General features: G+C 37.9%; 1 protein-coding gene across 2 annotated transcripts in view; it reads left to right on the forward strand.

Moving 5' to 3' along the window:
* Positions 1 to 18063, forward strand: part of PPP1R3A (protein phosphatase 1 regulatory subunit 3A) — a 33781-nt gene extending 15718 nt beyond the window's left edge. For both annotated transcript variants that reach the window (XM_072921743.1, XM_002192775.5), the window contains 3 exons: positions 5505 to 5563; positions 5667 to 5803; positions 8013 to 18063. In XM_072921743.1, coding sequence (XP_072777844.1) covers positions 5505 to 5563; positions 5667 to 5803; positions 8013 to 10466 — 2650 coding nt within the window. In that variant the 3' untranslated portion in view covers positions 10467 to 18063. The remainder of the gene's footprint in view (positions 1 to 5504; positions 5564 to 5666; positions 5804 to 8012) is intronic.
* Positions 18064 to 19733: the final 1670 nt, after the last annotated feature.

Genomic DNA, 19733 nt, shown 5'->3' on the forward strand with positions numbered 1-19733 from the left:
AGAGGGCACTTATTCCTCCTCTCAGACTTTATTTTGTTATTCTGAAAATAGAAATACTCTGTCTCCTTCATTAAAATAGATTTTTAATCTTGCCAGTCTTTCTCTAGTCCTCTTCTGAACATGTTTTAGTTTGAATCAATCTTTCTTGGACATTTTAATCAAATTTTCTAGAGTTCTTATTGGTGCCTGGTGCCACAATAAGAACATTTATTGGAAATCTTTCATAACCAAGACTACCTTCCCTGAGACATTGCTGCTGAACTTGGTTTGCCTTTATAGCACAGTGTCTATCTCATCTTGCACCAGCGGCTTGGAAATGGTTTCTGGCAAAAAAATGCTCTGATTTTTCATGTTCACCTGTTCTTCCAAGTTCTAAAACCTAGTTTTGTGGCAGAAAATCTTTCTAGTCCCTAAATGTATAACCTGACACTTTATAATTTTGAATTTCATCCCTTATCTATTATTCTGATCCTCCAGGCCACCGATTTCTTTCAATCCTCCTCTGTGTTGGTGATGTCTCCCAACTTCCTCTCTGCCACGGATTTAATTTAACTGTGACTTCTTGTGCTTTGGTCTGTAATAACATGACTGAGTAAGTCTGATTACATGACTTGTCCTCTCCAATTCCCCAGCGACGCCTGCTAGCTCCTCAGTCCAGCTCCAGGGACCCTGCTTGGCACTGAGTCCCTCTCCCACAGCCCAGCTCTTACGCTCATCTCCCTCTTCTCCTCTTTAATTAGTAAATTTCCCATGTGGCTGCACAACAAATGCTTTAATGAAGTCCAGATAACTGATTTTTAGACAAGGGAAATATAGTAATCTTATCAAAGACAGATATTATCATGTGTCTGGCATTTTTATGCCATTTTCCATTTATCTATATTTCTGTTCTCATTTTTGTTTTAAGTCTATTGTGAAAACTTTTTGAAGACACCTGGGCCTGTAGTTGCCTTGACACTATTTCCTAAATATAGCTTCTATTTTTCAACTCTTCTGATATTGTTACAGTATAGGACCACTTGAATAGATCTGAATAGCAAAGGTTTTAAACTAATATGTGTTTTCCTCTGTTGAGTCTCTCATATTTGGGTTGGAGATTATCTGTTTCTCTTAATTGGAACATATTTAAACAACAAGTTCTGCTCCCAGATTGCATGAAATAATATAATTTTCTAAATTGCTCCTCCTATCAGTTATGCGCTGCAAGATTTCTCTTATAAGAATCTGCCCCACCACTACCACTATGGTAGAAGAATTTATGAGAAGTCTTTAGTTTGTAGGGTCATATATAGATTATCTGAAATTTTGATGAAATCTCACTTCTAAAAAAGTCTTATTTAACTTAAAAGGGCCAGTTCAAAGCCTCAGCATGTCTGACTTTATTCCAACCCTTCATGAAATCAAAGAAATATTGTTTAACTGCTATTTTCTTGTCACTTCGACATTTTCTGTCTACTCTTCACATCTTTAGGGTTCAAGTTTAACATTTCCTCTCTGGGATGCCAATTCCACATAACTTTGGGACTTCTAAACTCCTTCACATAATGTAAATCACATTTTCAGTCCTCTCAGTCCTACTAATTAGCCCCTGAACTTCATATTTGTTCTTTCTAATGCAAAATTACAATGATAACTTGTTTTCAGTTCTGACTTATTTTTATAACTCAATACAAGTGAATGATAATTTCATCAAGAATGAATCATATGAGCATAGGTTTTGGAGTTTTAAGCTGGTAGAAATTCAGAAGTTAGTGGTGAACTTTATGAAGATGTGCCCCATTCATCTGAATGAGAAAAAGCAACAGAGCTTCTGCAGGTCTATGGCTACTTATGCTGGAATGGAACTGCATAATCTGACATAATGGATTTTTTTCTAGCTTGCATTGTTGTAAGACTATCTGTATCACTCAAAAATAAAAGCAAACACTTTTTAACAGAATACAAATGTTGTGTCTCTTATCACGTAGGCAAATTTAGACCATACTTCACAACAAAGTGCAATAATTAATTCCTGAAACAAAAACTTAATTAATATTCTAATTTAAAAATCAGTTCATGGAATTCTGGTACTATGCTCGGACCTTTTCAGAGAAATATGGAGAAAAAACTTACGAACTAGACAAAAAACCTTCTAATTGCCCTGTTTGATGAAGGGGCTAATTTTTATTGGCTTTTGGTAAGTATTCAGTCCTTAGGATATACAAATAGGTTTGAGATTGTCCTGTAGCTATATGCACCCATAGCCTCAAAATATAATTTCTTAAATTGAAGTATTGATTTAAATAATTTTTTTTATGCTCCTTGTGATCCTCAAACACTGCAGTATAATATCCTCAATTTAAGCCAATTTAAAATTTCCCCTGAGAATAATTATATGAGGACAGATATTTCTGATCTAAAATTAAATTAAGTAAAATAACTGTTACATTGCCATTCCCTGTATTCAGCTATTTGCAGGGCAGGTGTGCACAAATAATGGGCTATAAAATACAAATATTTATAAAATTAAGTGCAATAGGAAAGAAATTATGCTACAAACTCTGCAGTGTAGCTGTAAGGCTGTGTTATCATTGCCATACTTTACCTGTGCTGTGAAAAGAAACTTGTTGACCAGGGCTCCAGATGCTACTAGAACAAAAGTTAAGGAAAAATTCTGCTCTCATCACAGCAAAAGTAAAACTGAGATGGTCAGATCACACATACATTGAGTGTTACAGTGCATAACTCCATAACTACATTCCAGTTTGAATTTACAATTGCAAGGTGAGAGTCATGCAGCAGTAGATAATGGCCCAAGATGTATGCAGCCTTAGATAATGGCCCAATTCCCTTTATGGCCAGTCCCTTTCAGAGGGAAAGAAGTGACTTTGTAGGATATGTCGCTCCATCTTACTCATGATTCCCATGTTAGAGGGAATGAATCTCCTTTTGGAAGTGACAATCTCTCACCTCTGATAATAGGGATGATATACAGGACTGCCTGAACACAGATGCTTAGAACAATAAGGCTAGATGAGGTAACAATATCCTGACACATACCCATAATTATCCATTTTGAAGCATCTTTATACCTGTACATTGAAAGGTTTATAAAATAGGTACTCATCCTTAACATTCTTATTCAAACACTATGCCTATATTTTTACCCTAAAAATTTTTTAATCAAAACAAAAAATATTCACTGCATAGGTAACACAGGAAACAGGGCAGAATTCAGTTTCTCCTTTCTCCAAGGTATGAAAAGTAAGCTAAAGAGTAAGGATCCTACTTGTACATCCAACTCCATTAGGAGTGGGCTGATCTGTCCTCCAGTTTTTCCCCAGATGTTCTGTATTCTGGTAATGTGGGTATTTTTTGTATGAATGATATGCAGTGTGGTTTTTTATGACATGAGGGTATAGAAGCTGAAAGTGGCTCTGCTATTTGGATGTCACTGTAGTCTGTGAACTCTAGTTAGCAGTAGAATATAAAGCTAGATATAGACATTATTAACTCCCCTTCTTCTGGAAATGCTTCTTGAATGAAAATATTGTCAAACTCCTGGTCCTTTAAGAAGTAGACAAAAGTCCCTTCAAGCAGCAAAGGGTGCCATCCCTGCTTTCCAAGAGTTGTGGCATTCATATGGCTGAACACTGTAGGTAGTCAGCTACACTCAAAGAAATGAGACACTAGGATTCTCTTTTTCCCCCCACTAGAAAGTAGTGGAAGGTTTCCTGCTGGGCTTATTTTCTTCTGCGATCATTGTTTTGGGATGACAATTCAGTTCATGTGTTATACATGTCTTGGTTCCTAATCTGAGGCTTTTGCAGACACCCTAATAGCACCTAATGTTTTGATGCATCCGTATCATGGTTAAACCCCAACCTTCAGAATGTCCAGATTTATGGAAGCAGGTGAGTGAAAAAGATGCAAAAGGGCAGAAGAAAATTGGGAACTAGATGAAACACTAAGCCAAGCCTTTGAACAGTAAAAAAAGCCCAACCAACAAACAAAAACCAACCGCCCTCTCCAAACCCCTATGTATAAATAATAAGCACTAATGGTGTACCTAAAACCTCCACAGATCAACTCAAAAAGGTGGATCTGCCACATTTTTCAGAAAGAAATGCAGATTATAGCAACTGCAGGCAGGGGAAAGTACAACTCAGTGTGAGTGGAAGAGTGAAAACCACATGGAGGTTTTCACCAGAATTCAAGAGTGACATGACGTTCAAAGATTGCAAGAATATTTAGCATTATTGCAATTAATGGTGAAAAAGAATCACCGAGAGAACATTAAATTTTGTGATTCAAAGACAGCTTCTAATAAAAAAATGGCCAAGAGGAAATTTAAGAGGGCAGTGCAAATTACTCCAAGTATTTTCCAATAACAATCCTACATCTTCCCCTGAAGTATCTGACAGTGGCCAGTGTCAGTGATCAGATGCAAGACTGGCAAGAACGTCTGTCTGCTTAGGCTGGCAAACCCTATAAAGACTGGTTTTTAAAATGTTGGTGACAGTAGATGTCTACATTCTTTTAATAGAGTATAAATTTAGCATCCTCCTTCTGAATTAAGCATTTAGGTGGCAGAGTTAATGTTATATCAATTCGAATGAAAGACACTAGGAGAAAATAGAAGGGGAAAAGATTAATATTTGAAAATTAGAAAGTAATTTTCAGTAACAGAGGTGGACGGCTGGTTGAAAATCACATAAATTAAGACCTACAGAAAAAAATTCTCCTCATAAAGGAGTCATTAGCAGTCATACAATAGTTTACATTTTACATAAGTGATATTCTCTTAACATTTTTTCCTTTTCCACTAAAGGTTAGATCCCTATAAGCACACAATTCGAACTGCTAGCAGTTTGATTGATATCAATTGATATTGATGAGGTCTGCAGGCTCTCAGCATCTCTCTATAGGTTTTTTTCATGTTGAACCTGGCCTTTTTTTTTACAGCCAGTGAAGCAACAGAAAAAATTGCGCTGGCTGAGGGAAGCAGAATTCGTTCCTGCTGGCCAGGCATAGTTTAGCAACAGGATTTATACACATTCAGGGAGAACCTTTTGATATATTTCAGGTAACAGAAACACCTTTTTCTGCCATCTTTGTAAATATATAAATATTTGAAAAACACAAGCAAGAAAGAGCACTGGCCTCTTTAACAAATATATCCTTCCAGACCCTTGCCTGACCCCAAAATTATGCTCTCCTGTCACTGACCCATCTAATCACCTTTGTGCTGCTTTCTCAGAAAAGGCCTGGGAAAACCCATCAGAATTGCAATGTTATCTGAAGGTCAACACAGTCTCATTTTGTCAGCCAATTCTTTCTTATGGCCAAGCCTTAATATCAGGTCACTCAAAAAGTGCTACATTTTATGTAGCTGTTATTTTCAGAATTTCAAATAGCATTAAAAATGTTGTGTAATTAACTTGTAGTCTTTACATTTGGGTCTAAGGGGAATTAAAACAATAATTTTTGCAGAATAACACAATGAATTTCTTTTTGTTGAACAGAAAAGAAGAAATATTGACAAAGTCTGATGATGGCACATGGAATAACTCAAGGACTTCAGGTACAACACCCAGTTTAATTAGTTCCTCCTTACTGCACATGTTAATTAAAAATAATGTAACCAACATCATGGAAATTATTCAACTGTTTTTTTAACTCTTCAGACCCAAACATCCCAGAAATTGTTTATTCACAAGCAGAAGACAAAGACACAAAACTAGCTAAAGAAAATGTAAAAGACAAAAATGCAGAATACAACCAGGGTGATCACAATGATGATGAAAAAGAATTAGAGTTGCTGGTAAGTGTTATACAATTATATCTACAGTATTAAATTATTTGAATCCATTTACGCTTCAAAGCTGGTGAAATGCCCCCTTTTAACAGAGCTGACTGATGTACTAATTTACAAATGTAAAGCCTTGGTCTGTACTTACACTGAATCTCTAACTGATTCAACAATAGAAGGTGCTTTGATTTCGGTATAGTGCATCAACTTTTTCTGGTCTTAAATTAATGACATCTCCCTTTTACTTCTTTACCAGAGGCTCTAAAAGATGGTTCTAAGGAATTAGAAGAGTAACATTTAAAAAATCTCCCCTCCTAGTCTCTGGGATGGAAATATTTTTAAATATATGCTCTCTATTTGTAAAATTTTTATCTTTGTAGTGCTGTTTACTTATAAGATTTTTGAAATTATAACTATATGAGCATAGTAAGTATATATATTTATATTAGCAGTTTCTTCTGTATCAGTATTTTACATTATATTTTTACAATGAATTTCACACTCGGTGAACATTCAATCTATTTGGATTTCTGTGCATGCATGTGTGTGTGTGGTTTGCCTTGCATTTTTCAGTGTGAAAGAAAAAACGGCAATAAATGAGACACATACAGCAATCTATTATTCCCAGTGTCTGTTCTCAGCTCATATCATTTGGGTGCACAGATTCATAATCATAGATTATAATCGCTATCACCTGTGAAAATGTGAATGCTAAATCAGATAAGAGAGGAAGATGGGAAACATTCTTTTTTTATTGTTAATAGAGAGAAAAAATTCCTCTCATTTCAATATAAATTTTTGTTGTCTTTTACTTTAAAAAGTTTACATTTGTTGCCTATTGTGGAACCTTTTGCTGCCCAAAAGTCAACATTTTGGTTCTTTTTTCTTCATGGTGAAATGTGCAAAGGAAGACCTCTAAAATCCCTTGTTGTTCTCAGTCCACCCTTTTACAAAGAAGAGGATCAAATATAACCATTTGTTTATCAATTGCCAGACTTGTCCGTACAATAAATGAAGGGGGAGCTATAATTTAGATGTTAATTTGCACTGTGCGCTCTTTAATGAATTAAACAATGAAGGCTTATAATACATGGAAATACAACCAAATCTTTGAAACACACAGGCATTGGCTCACAAGACAGCTGTGCAGTTGACAAGTAACATGAGCCTTATGTGAGAAGAAGGGGAAATCGTAAGATTTGCATATAATTATTGAGATCATGCAAATGTCAGTTATGAGGAGGGGAAAAAAACACAGGCATCTCACTGTTAAATCCTGACAGTTGGCATCACCGAAGAACTCAAATACACTTGAGCACTGGTTGGCAGAGGGTCATTAAAACAGAATTTGCAGAGACATTAGCTCCCTCACTTTTCTTTGAGTGACGTTTTACTATTAATAGTTTGCAGAGGCTTTGCAGAAAACATATTAATAAGAGAAACTGTAATGGGGGTATCTACAGCAAGTGCAAATGTATAAAGGGGTGCCCGAGAAGCTAGCCTCTAATTGATCAGCTAGTGCTATCAGTGTGACTGCTAAAGTGAGAAGAGAGTGCAGTGACAAGCAGGCATAGCTGAATAATACAATATGATATTTGGGAGCTGGGAGGGAGAATGATTAGTTTCTGGCCTTTTACTTTGCTAATCTCATTTCCAACTCATGTCTTACCAGATTGTCTAAAAACAGTCTGGTTTGAAGCCTGTAAAATGCTCCCTGAGAGAAATGAAGCACAGATAATCCTTACAGTATTTGTCAGTGTGAAATGTGTCTTTGTTTTACTGGACAATACTGTACATTACCGGGCACTGATGTACTGTATCAATGCCCTTGTTTAAGCACCAATCCTCCCCCCTCACCCCACGGCTTCCTCTCTCCAAATCTAGAATCAAATGCATAGTGAACAAATTAGCCTGCCTTTAAGGAAATATTCTCTTCAGATTTAATTTGTATAAAATCCACTAGCAGCTTACTGAACTCATGAATAAAGAGAGAGGGTTCTGAGCACTATTTTATTTTCTGCTCCTTTCAGCACCACCATAAAGCTCATTACCTATGTTAAAAAATACATGCAATGCAAATTTTGCAAATGGTTTGGAACATGTTTCCATAAAAGCTTTGTTACTGAAAACAAAACTTTCCATAATGAAATCCTGCCTCCTTAATTTGGTATATTTTTGCAAAGCATTTTTTCATCATTCTTTTTCTATTCTATTGTTTCAGTTAAATCAGCACTTCACAGGAGCTAGAGGTACCTCTTCCAGAGATGAAAGGAATTTATACACAACAGAACCAATTAATTTTCCAAGTGAAACTGAAAGATTGGTGGAAAAGCTAACCTGTATAGAAAGAAGCAGTGCCTTGTACCCTGTGCCTATCGGTTCCTCATCTGAAAACACTTCACATGTGATAGGAGAAGAATTAAAAGATAAAGCTAAGTATTGTGTAAGAGATTATAATAATCAGCTACCAGGGAAGGGAGTCACTGCTGGCTCAGTAAACAGCTATGAGCAGTCTTTGGAACCTACTGGTACCAGTGAAAGTCGGACAAAGCAGAATGAGGCTACCAATATTATGGCTACTGGCTCAAGCCGACAAGGAGAGAGGCACACAGATATTTCAGAAGGTGAATTAGACAGTTCCTCAGGAAGTAAGATGATGGAGAGCTTATTCTTCAGTGAGGATGCTGCTGGTACCTCAAAAGAGGCCTGTGAAACAAGACCAGAAGCCATTTTACCAGAGCATGACAAAACCATGCAATTAAATGCATGCATAGCAAGGACGCTGGATGGCAATGCTAATCCAGCTCTGGAGCACCAGGTACCACAAATGTCTCACCAAACTTTGCATTCATTGTCGTCAGATGCTGAAAAAAATGAAGGAAAAATCAAGATGATTGAAAGCAAAGTTCAGGTACACTTAAGAGGAGATTTGTATGCCAGCACTTTTGCACATGCTGGTGTCTCAACAGATTCTATGCAAAAAAGAGTTGGTGAAATGTCAGAAAGGAACACTGATTTAGGGAAGCAGAAAGAAGTCATTGAAGTAGCAGACTTGGCATCAATCGGTGAGGAGGAAGCTTCCAAGTCTTTCAAGGCATACAGGAAACACAATGCCAAAGCCCTGAACACAGCACCTCTGCCAGCTGAGAACAAGCAGGCACCCAGGGCCACCAGGCTGGATGAAAGGCGACCTGAGGACACTCAGGAACACAGAGGATTCAGGAGGCTAAAAGACAGAGAGACAAACAATACAAATACAGGGAGACCAATTGGAAGGGAAAGTGAAGCAAACTTTGCAGAGCAGAGGTGGCAAGAAACAGGGAGTGAGGTTCGGTGGAGAGTGAGGGGGAGCATGGAACCTCAGACCATGACTTCCACAAAGGAGTTGTTTACCTGCCAGGAGGCAGAGAAGTGTGAAAAGTCTTCTGTCTCTGAGCAGGGTATTACAGAGAAAGCAGAGGCAGGTACAGCTTATATAATTAAAACAACATCAGAAAGTGCTCCAGAAAAAATGCCTGGCAGTGAAAAAGCAGTAATTGCTAAGCTACCTCGAGAGACTGCACTAAGTGACAGGCCCACAGAGGAAAAGGAAACAGCGTTTGATACACATGAAGGGAGAAATGATGGTTCACATTATGCTCTTTGTCAACTCAACACAGTGGGTGTATTATATGACACTGAATTTGAAAAGGAATCAGTTTTAGGTATTTATAATGCATGCGTACATGAAACACTGCAAGGAGAAACTAAGTCTGTCTGCAATAGCAGGGAAAAATGTTCCAAAGCACAAGCAGACAATATTCTACCTGTAGGAGAAGCAGTAAAGGCTTCTGCTACAGGAAAGAAAGATTTGCAGGAGGGTTTATGTTCAGAAGTACCTAAAAGTGCCCTGAGTACTGAGAAGCATCTGTACTATGAGAAAGCAGAAGATCTCTACAGGGAAGAAAGCCATGGTGATACACTTTCCTGTTTATGTTCTAAAGCTGAAACAAAAATGCCACCTTCTGGTACAAGCACTGTGCCTAGTTACCATTATAAAAGCTCTTCAGTGCCATCTTCAGAAGGGCCCACTATGGAAGAAGGTATGGAGCACCTGTATAGACACTTTGAATCCAAAGTCATTGACAAGATTGCTGCTGAGTCAGGGTACAATTTAAATCTAACAAATGAAATAACATGTCTTAACAAAATCTTCTCTCCTGAAGTTGAAAGAGAATTACCTTCTGCTTCAGACTCAGCAATTTCTGGAGAAGGAAGAGGAAGGAATACAGGTCAACATTTCCATCAAGCAGAGCTTCAACAAGAGAGGTCATGGAGGCCAGAAGTTTTAATTAGCAAGTGTACCATAGAAAATGGAGGAAGAGGCTGTCAAACTGACCATTTAATAACAGAGAGGAAAACATTAAGCTGGCTTGAAGACTCACTGAAAGAAAGCCAACACGCTTCTGATTCTGCTGATATTTCTCACCAGAAGAGTGAAGCACTTAAGTTACCTAGTGAGTCTCCAGGTTTAAAACATATTGCTTTAAAAATATTTTATTTCTTCTTGTTTCTTCTATTTGCTGCAACACTCTACCATTATGATTTGATGGTCTGCCTTGCACTCTACTTGTTCTCCTTGTATTGGCTATACCACGAAGGAAGAAGAAACAAGGAGCCTATTAAGAAGGAATAACACTGACTGTCAGCTGTGCTCAGGATCCATGGTCAATAATCTTCAATTCCATCAAAGCATTTTCACTGTTAAAGAGTTTATTCTTTGTTAGAACCAAAGCAAGATTTTCACAGCAGCATCTTTTATTTAGAGATTACATATGAAGTTGAGCCTTCATATAAGTAATTAAACTATGCAGGACCATTATGTTTGGATCATTAAATACCTATATGAGTATGAGTTCTGAAGCACGTCAAATTAAAATGAAGTACAGCTGTTGCTTCTTAGCAGGATATGAAAAAGCAATGCTTCATGTCTCTGTAGTACTTAAACCTACCATTTACTTGCTTTAATTTCTTTTGCATTAAAGCTTCATACTTTTCTGGGAATTTTTTCCCAAGATTCTGTGTGGTACATAACAACCCAAGAAAAAATATAAAACCTAAGTCAGTATTTGGTGCTGACATTACAGTTGATAATCTGCTAGTGTAATTAGCCATGGTCTAAGTGATGCATCTGTTGATAGTTTAATATATTTTTTCCAAATTTTTATTTCATTAATTTGACTGAAAATTTCAGCAGTACCCGTTTGAAAAATATAAGGCTTTGACTTCAGTAACATCATGTAACTTCCAGGATGTAACTGTGTAGCAGAATAGATGTGCTGTCTCCATCCTGTAAAGAATGATCACAGCCATGATCACTCACATGCACAAAGGTTCTTGGTTTTTGCAAATGAAGACTGAGTAACATGGCTGAGAATTTCACTGAAAATTCTGGGCAAAGCCTTTTAGTAACATTTTTCATCAGAATTGCTTGAGCATATCTACAAAGCATTAAATAAATTTTACAAAGGAATGCTATAACTGTGTGGAGCATGTCTGAATTTACAGATTTATTGCTTTTTTCCCTATGGCTTGTGACCTAGAGCTAGTCAAACACCAAGAGAAAACATTGGGCATGACCCTGCTGTTCAGTGAGGCTGCTTTGTCTGGTTTGGGTGAGGCAGAAAAGACTAGTATCTGCCCTAAGGAGAGCCCAAATTGATCCTGTGCAGCAGTCCTGTGGGGCAGACACATGTGCAGCTTTGCTGCTCCAACACTGCGGGCGTCCCACACAAGATCAAGCCCAAATTTTGTCCAGAAGGAAAAGAATGGACAGGTTATGATGCTCTTCAGCCATTTCCCAGAGGATGGCCACAGATACTATCACAGGTAGACTATTAAAAGAAGCACCAAGACTGTATAATGTTGCTGAAGCCATAGAAATGAAGAAGAAAAAAAGAGTTGTTTTAAAGCTCTGTTTGTTTCACTTTCCTTACTGCCACTGTGAAATACCATAACTGTGAAAGTCTTGGTTGCAATATATGGCTGAAGCAATGTAATAGCAAAATTGTTTAGTTGTTAGCTTAGCTCTTAAATAAATGTTTTAAAGTCCATGTAAAACTTATACACATGTTTCAAGATGAAAGGACAATCTGCTGCAGAGTTGGCATTCCTGTTCTGCTGGGGGGTAAAACTTCGAAAAATTTTCATTTAGTAGTGCATTCAGTGGGGTGAGCAAGTATGTGTGTGATCTATTGCTCATATGTGTTTTGATGGCTGGATACCTTGGCAACTTTTGACAGCAATCTATGAACGACTTGTAGCAATGGGCTAGAGGCATTAAGGAGCTACATGGAAGGCTGTGTCCAGATGTTTAAAGATAAATATGAGGAAAATATTCATTGAGATAAAGAAATTAATTCAATAAGCATTAGGAGATGAATCCAATAAAAGGCTTAGGCTTAGATTTAAATGAGGATTAGGATTGAAGTTAAATCAGTGTAAGTCCAAAGTAATGATTGCAGACCTTCCTTTTCCTGGAGACAACAAATGCTGAAAGAACCTATCCTTTTCATGATGCTCATACATACTATTTCAAAAGGCACAATATTGCCTTACTTCTGGTAGTTCACTTCCTGCAGTCTAAGTCCCTGGTCTAGGTGGATCGGATTTTCAGGTTTACTGGGATAGAGACATCAGGTATTGCTTTACTTCCCAGTATGGTGAAGCTCTGAAATTAGGTCTTATATATTCTGACAGAATCAAGGTCCTTAGATAGAGAGATAAAAAGTAAAGAAAGCATCCTGCATCTGTCCTGCTGAAAGTGTCACAATGCAGTCAGGTACCTGATTCCTCAAGTAAGAGAAGTCAAAGACATGACACATTTCAATCTTACAGTTAAAACAACCATGGCAGAAATTAGAATCTTTAGATTCAGTTAGCTGCTAAAAGCCCCTACAGTCTAATTTACCACATAGGTCTTTAAAGCAAAATTCATAAACTTCAGAGGAAGGACCAAAGTCCAGGTTCCTGGCTAGTTACATAAAAGCTCTACACACTACGTCACAGGATTCAAACTCATGTTTGAATATCTTCAGCTTTACCAAACCTGGGCCTTTCATCCAGCAGAATTTAGTTTAACAATTCGAGGAGTATTATTGTGAGGAGGACTGTGGTCACCAGGGTTTGGCAGTACTGTACATATATGGGTTCTTACTTTCTCAACTGACTTAAACTGAACACAACAATAGATTTTTTTTTTCCATTTGAGGCTAGAGACTCATTTGATACTACCATCACAGAAGAGTTTTCTTTTCCCAGAGTTGTAATGTCCATTTTTTAGAGAGGTCTTAATCTGACACAGTCTAAATCCCTAAGCACTGACATAGCTAAAGAACTTTAAATGTCTTGGACACATACCTTATTTTAAACAGAACTGAACAAGTCAGCCAGCATGGAGGTAGAAAAGCCTGGTTGTGGTTTTTTATTGAATCTTGGGGATTCTAAGCAGTATGCATTTTAAGGATCCTTTTGCTCCTTCACATGGATGCATAGATATCCTCGAACCATAGTAGAACCATACATTTGTGTGGGAGTTGTCTGTATGTAATCTGCAAGGTGAAAATTTTGTTTCTCATGCATTTCAACCCAAAATATTTGGTTCATTGTTAAAGGCTCAGGTCACCTGATTGAAAAGCAAGCAAAGGGGTTAGGGATGATTGATGGGCCCAGGACCATGGGTGGAGGAAAGTCAATGAATTGAATCAGTCTCTGGACAGTGGCAGAAAAATGTTACAGAGAGCTCAGGAGAGACAATATGACCTAAAAAAATTTGCAAGGGATAAATAGAGAGGATCTAATACTACAGACATTCATTAAAAATTAGTGGGCTTTTAATATGTGTCACAATATATTTTAAACAATTCCTAAATATCAGCTAACATTTGGCTAAATTACTTCAATCTCTACAGAAAGTGTGCTTTAAACAGCTGTATTCCTGTATGCAACAGGTTAAACATTAGGGTTTGCCATTTTAACACGTACAGTTATTCAGAGTTGGAATTTAGGGTAAATATTTGAGTGTTAGAGTAAGCATATTTCATCTACACACAAGTGGAATACTGTTAGCATTTCTCAGATTTGGATTGGGATTTTATGTTCTATATTTAAAATATTTAATCAGCATATCATACTTTATGATTGCAAAACAGGACTCTAGACTGATCTGTGAGCACAGGTGCCCGAACTTTAAAGTATGTATGTGCTTAAAACAACAAAGCAAGTAATTTTATCTTCTTGTATTTATCATTTGATAAGTTATCTTTTAAAAATCCTCTTACTTTTGTTTCTAGTATGGAAGAAACACCTTTATAACATTGGCAAAATATTGGGTTTTACTTATTTCAGGGAATAAGTGGTGTGTTGTGCTCTTGCAATGATTCGCAATTAGCTTGCCTACAAGGTAGCAGCAACATATTTCCAGTTAATACTTTAATTTCTAGTAGATTCTAGTTTTTTCTTCAAGCTATGCAATAGAAAGGTGTGATCTTATATGGTAGGGTAATCCTGTGCTCACAAAGGGTTTGATTCTGGTACAATATAGTGATCAAAAATAATATAATTGCAAAAGACTTCCTTGCATTATTGCAAGGAATATGAGGTGTATCTACATTCCATATCATGGGAGGTATGTCCCATGGCTATTATCCAAACTGCACATCCAACAAATAAATTAATTTCCACATTGGAGCCTGTCTAATCTGTTGAATTGGCTTAAATATAAATTAAGGGCAGAAGAAAGAGGAGGGAGAAGAATTTCTGCATTCAGATATCCTGCTAGAAGGTAGTCAGAACAAGATACATCCTTAATGACCTAAGTACTCATTGTTACTAATTGCTTGCTGGTTCTTATCATCAGTGACTCTTGGCTCAACAGAGGATAGGCTCTGAAACAAGCTACAGCCTTTAAAGGCCTAGCTAATATTGGAAATGAAAAAATAAAGAGGACAGAGTATGAGCTAGATCCATAAAGGAAGGTTAATATGAAAATGTTCTGAGGCACTATACTAACTTTTATATGCCCAGTGGTATCTACATCCCTGAATAAAACACCCAAACTCTCTAGTCATTGAACATATGAATGAGAATTAAAACAGACAATGTGTTAAATACAGAACCACCAGAATTTTCTAATAAAAATGCCTGATGTCAGAGTTGGGTCTTACACTCTTGCTGTGGCAGTGGGATTTAGTTAGCTGGATAGCAGGGACATATTTTTTCAGGTCAGGTTCCATGTTCTGCAGCCCTCTCATGCACTGAGGTACCTAAACAGCTGCCTTCAGAAACAGGGCACTTTGCAGAAAACAAACCCAGAGTTTTGGGACTGGAGAAAATTTAACTCTTTAAGCCATAGATTTGAGGGATATTTGGATATAAACTTTGTTCCAAGAATAACTCATGCATTTTATGTGAAATTCTATTTTGATAAAGTACAAAACAAATACCAAGACCTTTACATATCTTCAGTGAGGTCTACTTCTTCCCTAGACTATAAATTTACTTTTCCCGGCCTACATAAATACCTCATGAACCAGGACTGGAGAATTGTTCTAGCCATGAACTGTGAATTTCTCTCTTATACCTACAAAGGTGCTTAAATCAGTTCCACTTCAGGCAATCATGCCCTTTTGTGACTCCCAGCTGAGCTTTCTAAAACTCACAGCTCTTCTGAGAACACTGTCTGCAAAGGAGACTTTAGAGCTATATGGATAATGACAGGACTCAGGATGTGTATCTGATCTAGGAGGTCTTGATGCTGCTGAGGATTCAGAATTCAGGTAGGTGTCAGGGGATATTTTTTGACCAAATCTACACATGCCTGAGTGAAGACAGTATTTGTCCAAACCATGGCAAGATTGAAAGGAACAGATCATTTCTGCATTCAGAGTAGGCATGAACTAGGTAAGCTGAGATATCCAACAAATATGTTATGTATGATTTGGTGGTACACATGAGACATGTGTGTTCATGTGTGCATGGGTGGCTCTAGGAAAAGGGAATGGAAAGGGGACAACTAGATTCCATAGAAGAATGGAAAAGAAATAGTAAACAGAATGTCTAATTGGAAAGTTTCTGAACTGCTTTCTCTAGAGACGTGAAAGTTTAATAAGTTCTGAGTAGGTTGGACAGACAACACAAATACATGATTAGCTATATAAAGTATAAAAATTGAAATATACACTAACTTCTTTTTGTAACTTATCAACTACCATTTAATGGAATTACAGTGGAGAATATCTTGCCCTTGACCTTAATATTCAATTATTCAAGATTGGAGCATTGCTCTGAGGACTAGAAAGACAGCCTCCTTCTCAGGATGTTATAATCCTCCAGGGGGGGACAGCCTCAGGCTGCAGCCACAAACCTGCCTCATGGCTGTTTATGCAGGTCAGTCCCCAATGACATGAAGCTATGTGTGTCAGGAGAAAACAAGAGTATGTGTCAGCCTGTGCTTATTATATAGAATTACAAAACTGTCAGTAAATAGTTAAGCTTCCACAATCCCTGTGGTGTCTGGTATAGTTCTTTGATTTTCTAGTAGTATACATGGCTGCAGGAGGACTTTTAGATTCCTAAGGACCACAGGGCACGAGCATGTCTTGTGTATATGTGATGATAGGGAGATCATAGAGCATACAGGCTCATTTAAGGCACTATACAAGCTGTATCTATGTGGAAATTTCTGATTCTCTCTACCAGTGATCTTTCTGGGGCTGCCAGCTGCTTGTGCTCTTGGCACTACCTTCTCCAGTGGAGGACAGAAGGCAGCTCCATACTGCAAATTTTCCAGGGTCTCTGAAAGGAAAATGAGAACTGCTGAGGAAAAAACAAAAGCTACCTTATTAAGTAAGTTCCCTTTATTAGGGAGGAATATTTTCTGCTTTTAGGGCAACCATGAAGAATTAGGAGTGGCCTAAACTCTTTAAAGACATAAAACAATGACTGTCTTGGGGGAAAGTCCTGATTAAGCTTCTCAGAAACTCCTTATTTATTCATACAAGCTACGTGCCTGTCTGTCCCTCTGTGCTATGAATGAGCCAAGACTGATAAAGGACAAGAGCCTACTCTTGTGCAGGTTTCATACCTCCTTGAATGGTCTAGGCTGTTGAATGGCTTGGGGCAGTCAGGCACACTTAGCAATGCCTATTGGAAATGTCTCAGCAGCCACAAAAGGTCTTGGCTTGTACCCATTTAATTTCATGTTTTGGGAGACAGAAATCAGGTTTTTATATGAGCTTTGTAAGATTAGGTATGAAAGACAAATACTGCTTGGTTTATCAAGCAGTTTTATTCAATTCTGTGATGTAATTTTAGTGTATAATCCCTCTATATAATGCAGCATTTTTGTAGAATTATGGCAGAATTATTAATAAAACTTATAGAATAGAGGAAAGAATGGAAGATAAAAATAGCTGGAAAAGAAAGGGAGAAAGTAAGCAAGCAAGAAAGCAAGCAGGCATGTGCCTGCACTGCTCCATAGTAGACAAGAGATTTATACATGGGAAAATTATCTAAGTTCAGGGTGAGCTTGTGATCACCACATCACTGTTCTTTAAGCCATGCTGCATTCCAGAAAATGGCACGAACATAGACAAGTCTTTTCACTTTCCTCCTTGTATGTTAGTAACAAAAAAAATCATCAGTATTAGAAAGCCAGTTAATAAAGGTTTTTTTCCTGCAGACAATGCCTCTGTTAACCCTGCAGTTGAGGTGGGCAGGCTGCTGTCAATGCAGTGTTTGGATGGTGTGCCCAGGACGTGCTCACAGCCTGCTTTCCTGGGACTTGGCTCTGTGTGTTTCACACACACCCACTCATGTGGACACAGCTACCTGTGTCCTTGCCTTCAATCTTATGCTGGTGTGCATGGTAAACTGCATGTACAGCAATGCATTGTGTTATCCATTACATGATATATAATTTGGTATAAAGAAATGTTTAAATAAACTGTTATTATCTTGAAATTATCAAACATTGGAAGACATACAGTGTAAGAAACTCAACACTATCAACAGCAGTCATGACCTTTTAGACTAACTAATCTGAACAGACTTACACCTGGAGCTGTACATCATCCTTTAATGTAGACATATCAAGTGAGAAGCAAACATGGTGTTTTTTATAGTGTGTTGTCTGATACTGCATAAGGCAATAGCATGACTTGCCATGTGCTTTCCTTTTAATTCTGCAAAATTCAAGAATTTATATATGCAATAAAAATGGATTATAAATTAGATTTATGACAACTGTAATCTCATTAATTATATTTGTAATAAACCAATGCTAAACTGTGTTCAATTGCATGGATACAAAGCTATATTTTCTACTCTTCACTAGGCATGACAATTTTCACGTTTGTTTGTTCCATGAGATATTTAAACCAAACATATTGTTTGGGCAAGTTTCACAGTCCACAGGGCTTGAAGCAATGGACAGCTCAGGGTGCCCATCAGCTGGAAGTGCAACCCAGAGCCTGAATAATGCTTCTGTGCTCACTAGCTAATGCAATGGAAAATGAGCTGTTTCAGAGTGACATCTCAGAAACCCACTGGATGTGGATTCATCCCACTTTTGAAAAGAAAGGTACTCAGTGAATTTAAATAAATTCCAAATTAGGTAGATGCTTCAATCCAGTGTACACAGTGGGGCTGAAGAGTTAATGCTCTGGAGAGTCTTAGGCCTAGAGAGCTTCCTGCTCCAAACTCCAGGCTGGGGATGACTGGGCTGCCCTATCACTTCTCTGCACATCTGCATTTCCTTCTGTCCTAGTTTAGGGCAAATTTGGGGAAAACTCCCTGAAAGGAGCCCCCAGGAAACCCCCACGGCCCCTCCCCACCCACCTGGTTCAGGGAAAAATTTCCTCTGAGAGGGAAGTGGAAAAGAACCTGTTTATTCAACAACAAAGCACTCCCCAACACCAAAACAATTAACACAAGATGACAACAAGACTCTTTCACCCCTCTGAAGAGCTGAACAAATCCAGAAGGTCTTTCCTGGGAGTGGTCGCCCGGGTCTGGACGCTGGGGATGGCTGCTGCAGATCTCCAAATGCAGGCTCCTGGTGTTCCTTGGTGTTTCCCAGATCCCAGTCCAGAGCAGGTTGAATGATGTTCAGAAAGAGGAAAGGGAAAAAAAACAACAGTCCAGGGAAAGAATTGGACTGCTTAACCTAACTAGGAAGCAAAGCAAGAAAGCAAGAAAGCAGGCAAAGCAAGCAAGCCAAGCAAGCAAGCAAGCAAAGCAAGCAAGCCAAGCAAGCAAGCAAAAGCAAAGCCAGCCAGCCAGCCCTAGCCTTTTCTAGCTTTCCAGCAGACATGGGGGGAGGTGAACCAGATGATAACACAGCAAAACAAACCTTCACTTTCAGAGTCAGTTCTGAAAGCACAGAACATAATATCAAACGTAAACAGAACACACGATTGGAGATACAAACACCATAACAGTCACCCTAGGACACCTTCTCTGGGGTTATTAAGAGAAAATTACATCAGTATATGCCAGGTCTCCTAATTAGGGTGACCAGAAGACGATAACCTGGGGCACTCTATGGACCCTGCCTTACATGATTCACTGGATTATGACCTCGGCTTTACATTACTCAGATCCACTTGGTTCTTGTTTTAAGCATTTGAGATTTAATTATATTTAAATAAACATTATTTGACCTCAGTGCATGAGAAGAGACAGTATTTTAGAAGAAAATTTAACAATAATCTAAATTAAATTAGTAACAAAAACTTTCATCTACTTTCAATACCTATCTTGTCTCTTTCTTGACCTTATTTGCCTTGTCTGGCATTAGAGTGATAATTAAAACAACTCCTTTTCAGATGCCCTGTTGGTAAAAGATGAGAGGAAACCAATAAGTTTTATTCACACCATAATGTAAATTATAATGGTATAGAAA

Source organism: Taeniopygia guttata, chromosome 1A, assembly GCF_048771995.1.
Source record: "Taeniopygia guttata chromosome 1A, bTaeGut7.mat, whole genome shotgun sequence".
Taxonomy (NCBI): Eukaryota; Metazoa; Chordata; class Aves; order Passeriformes; family Estrildidae; genus Taeniopygia; species Taeniopygia guttata.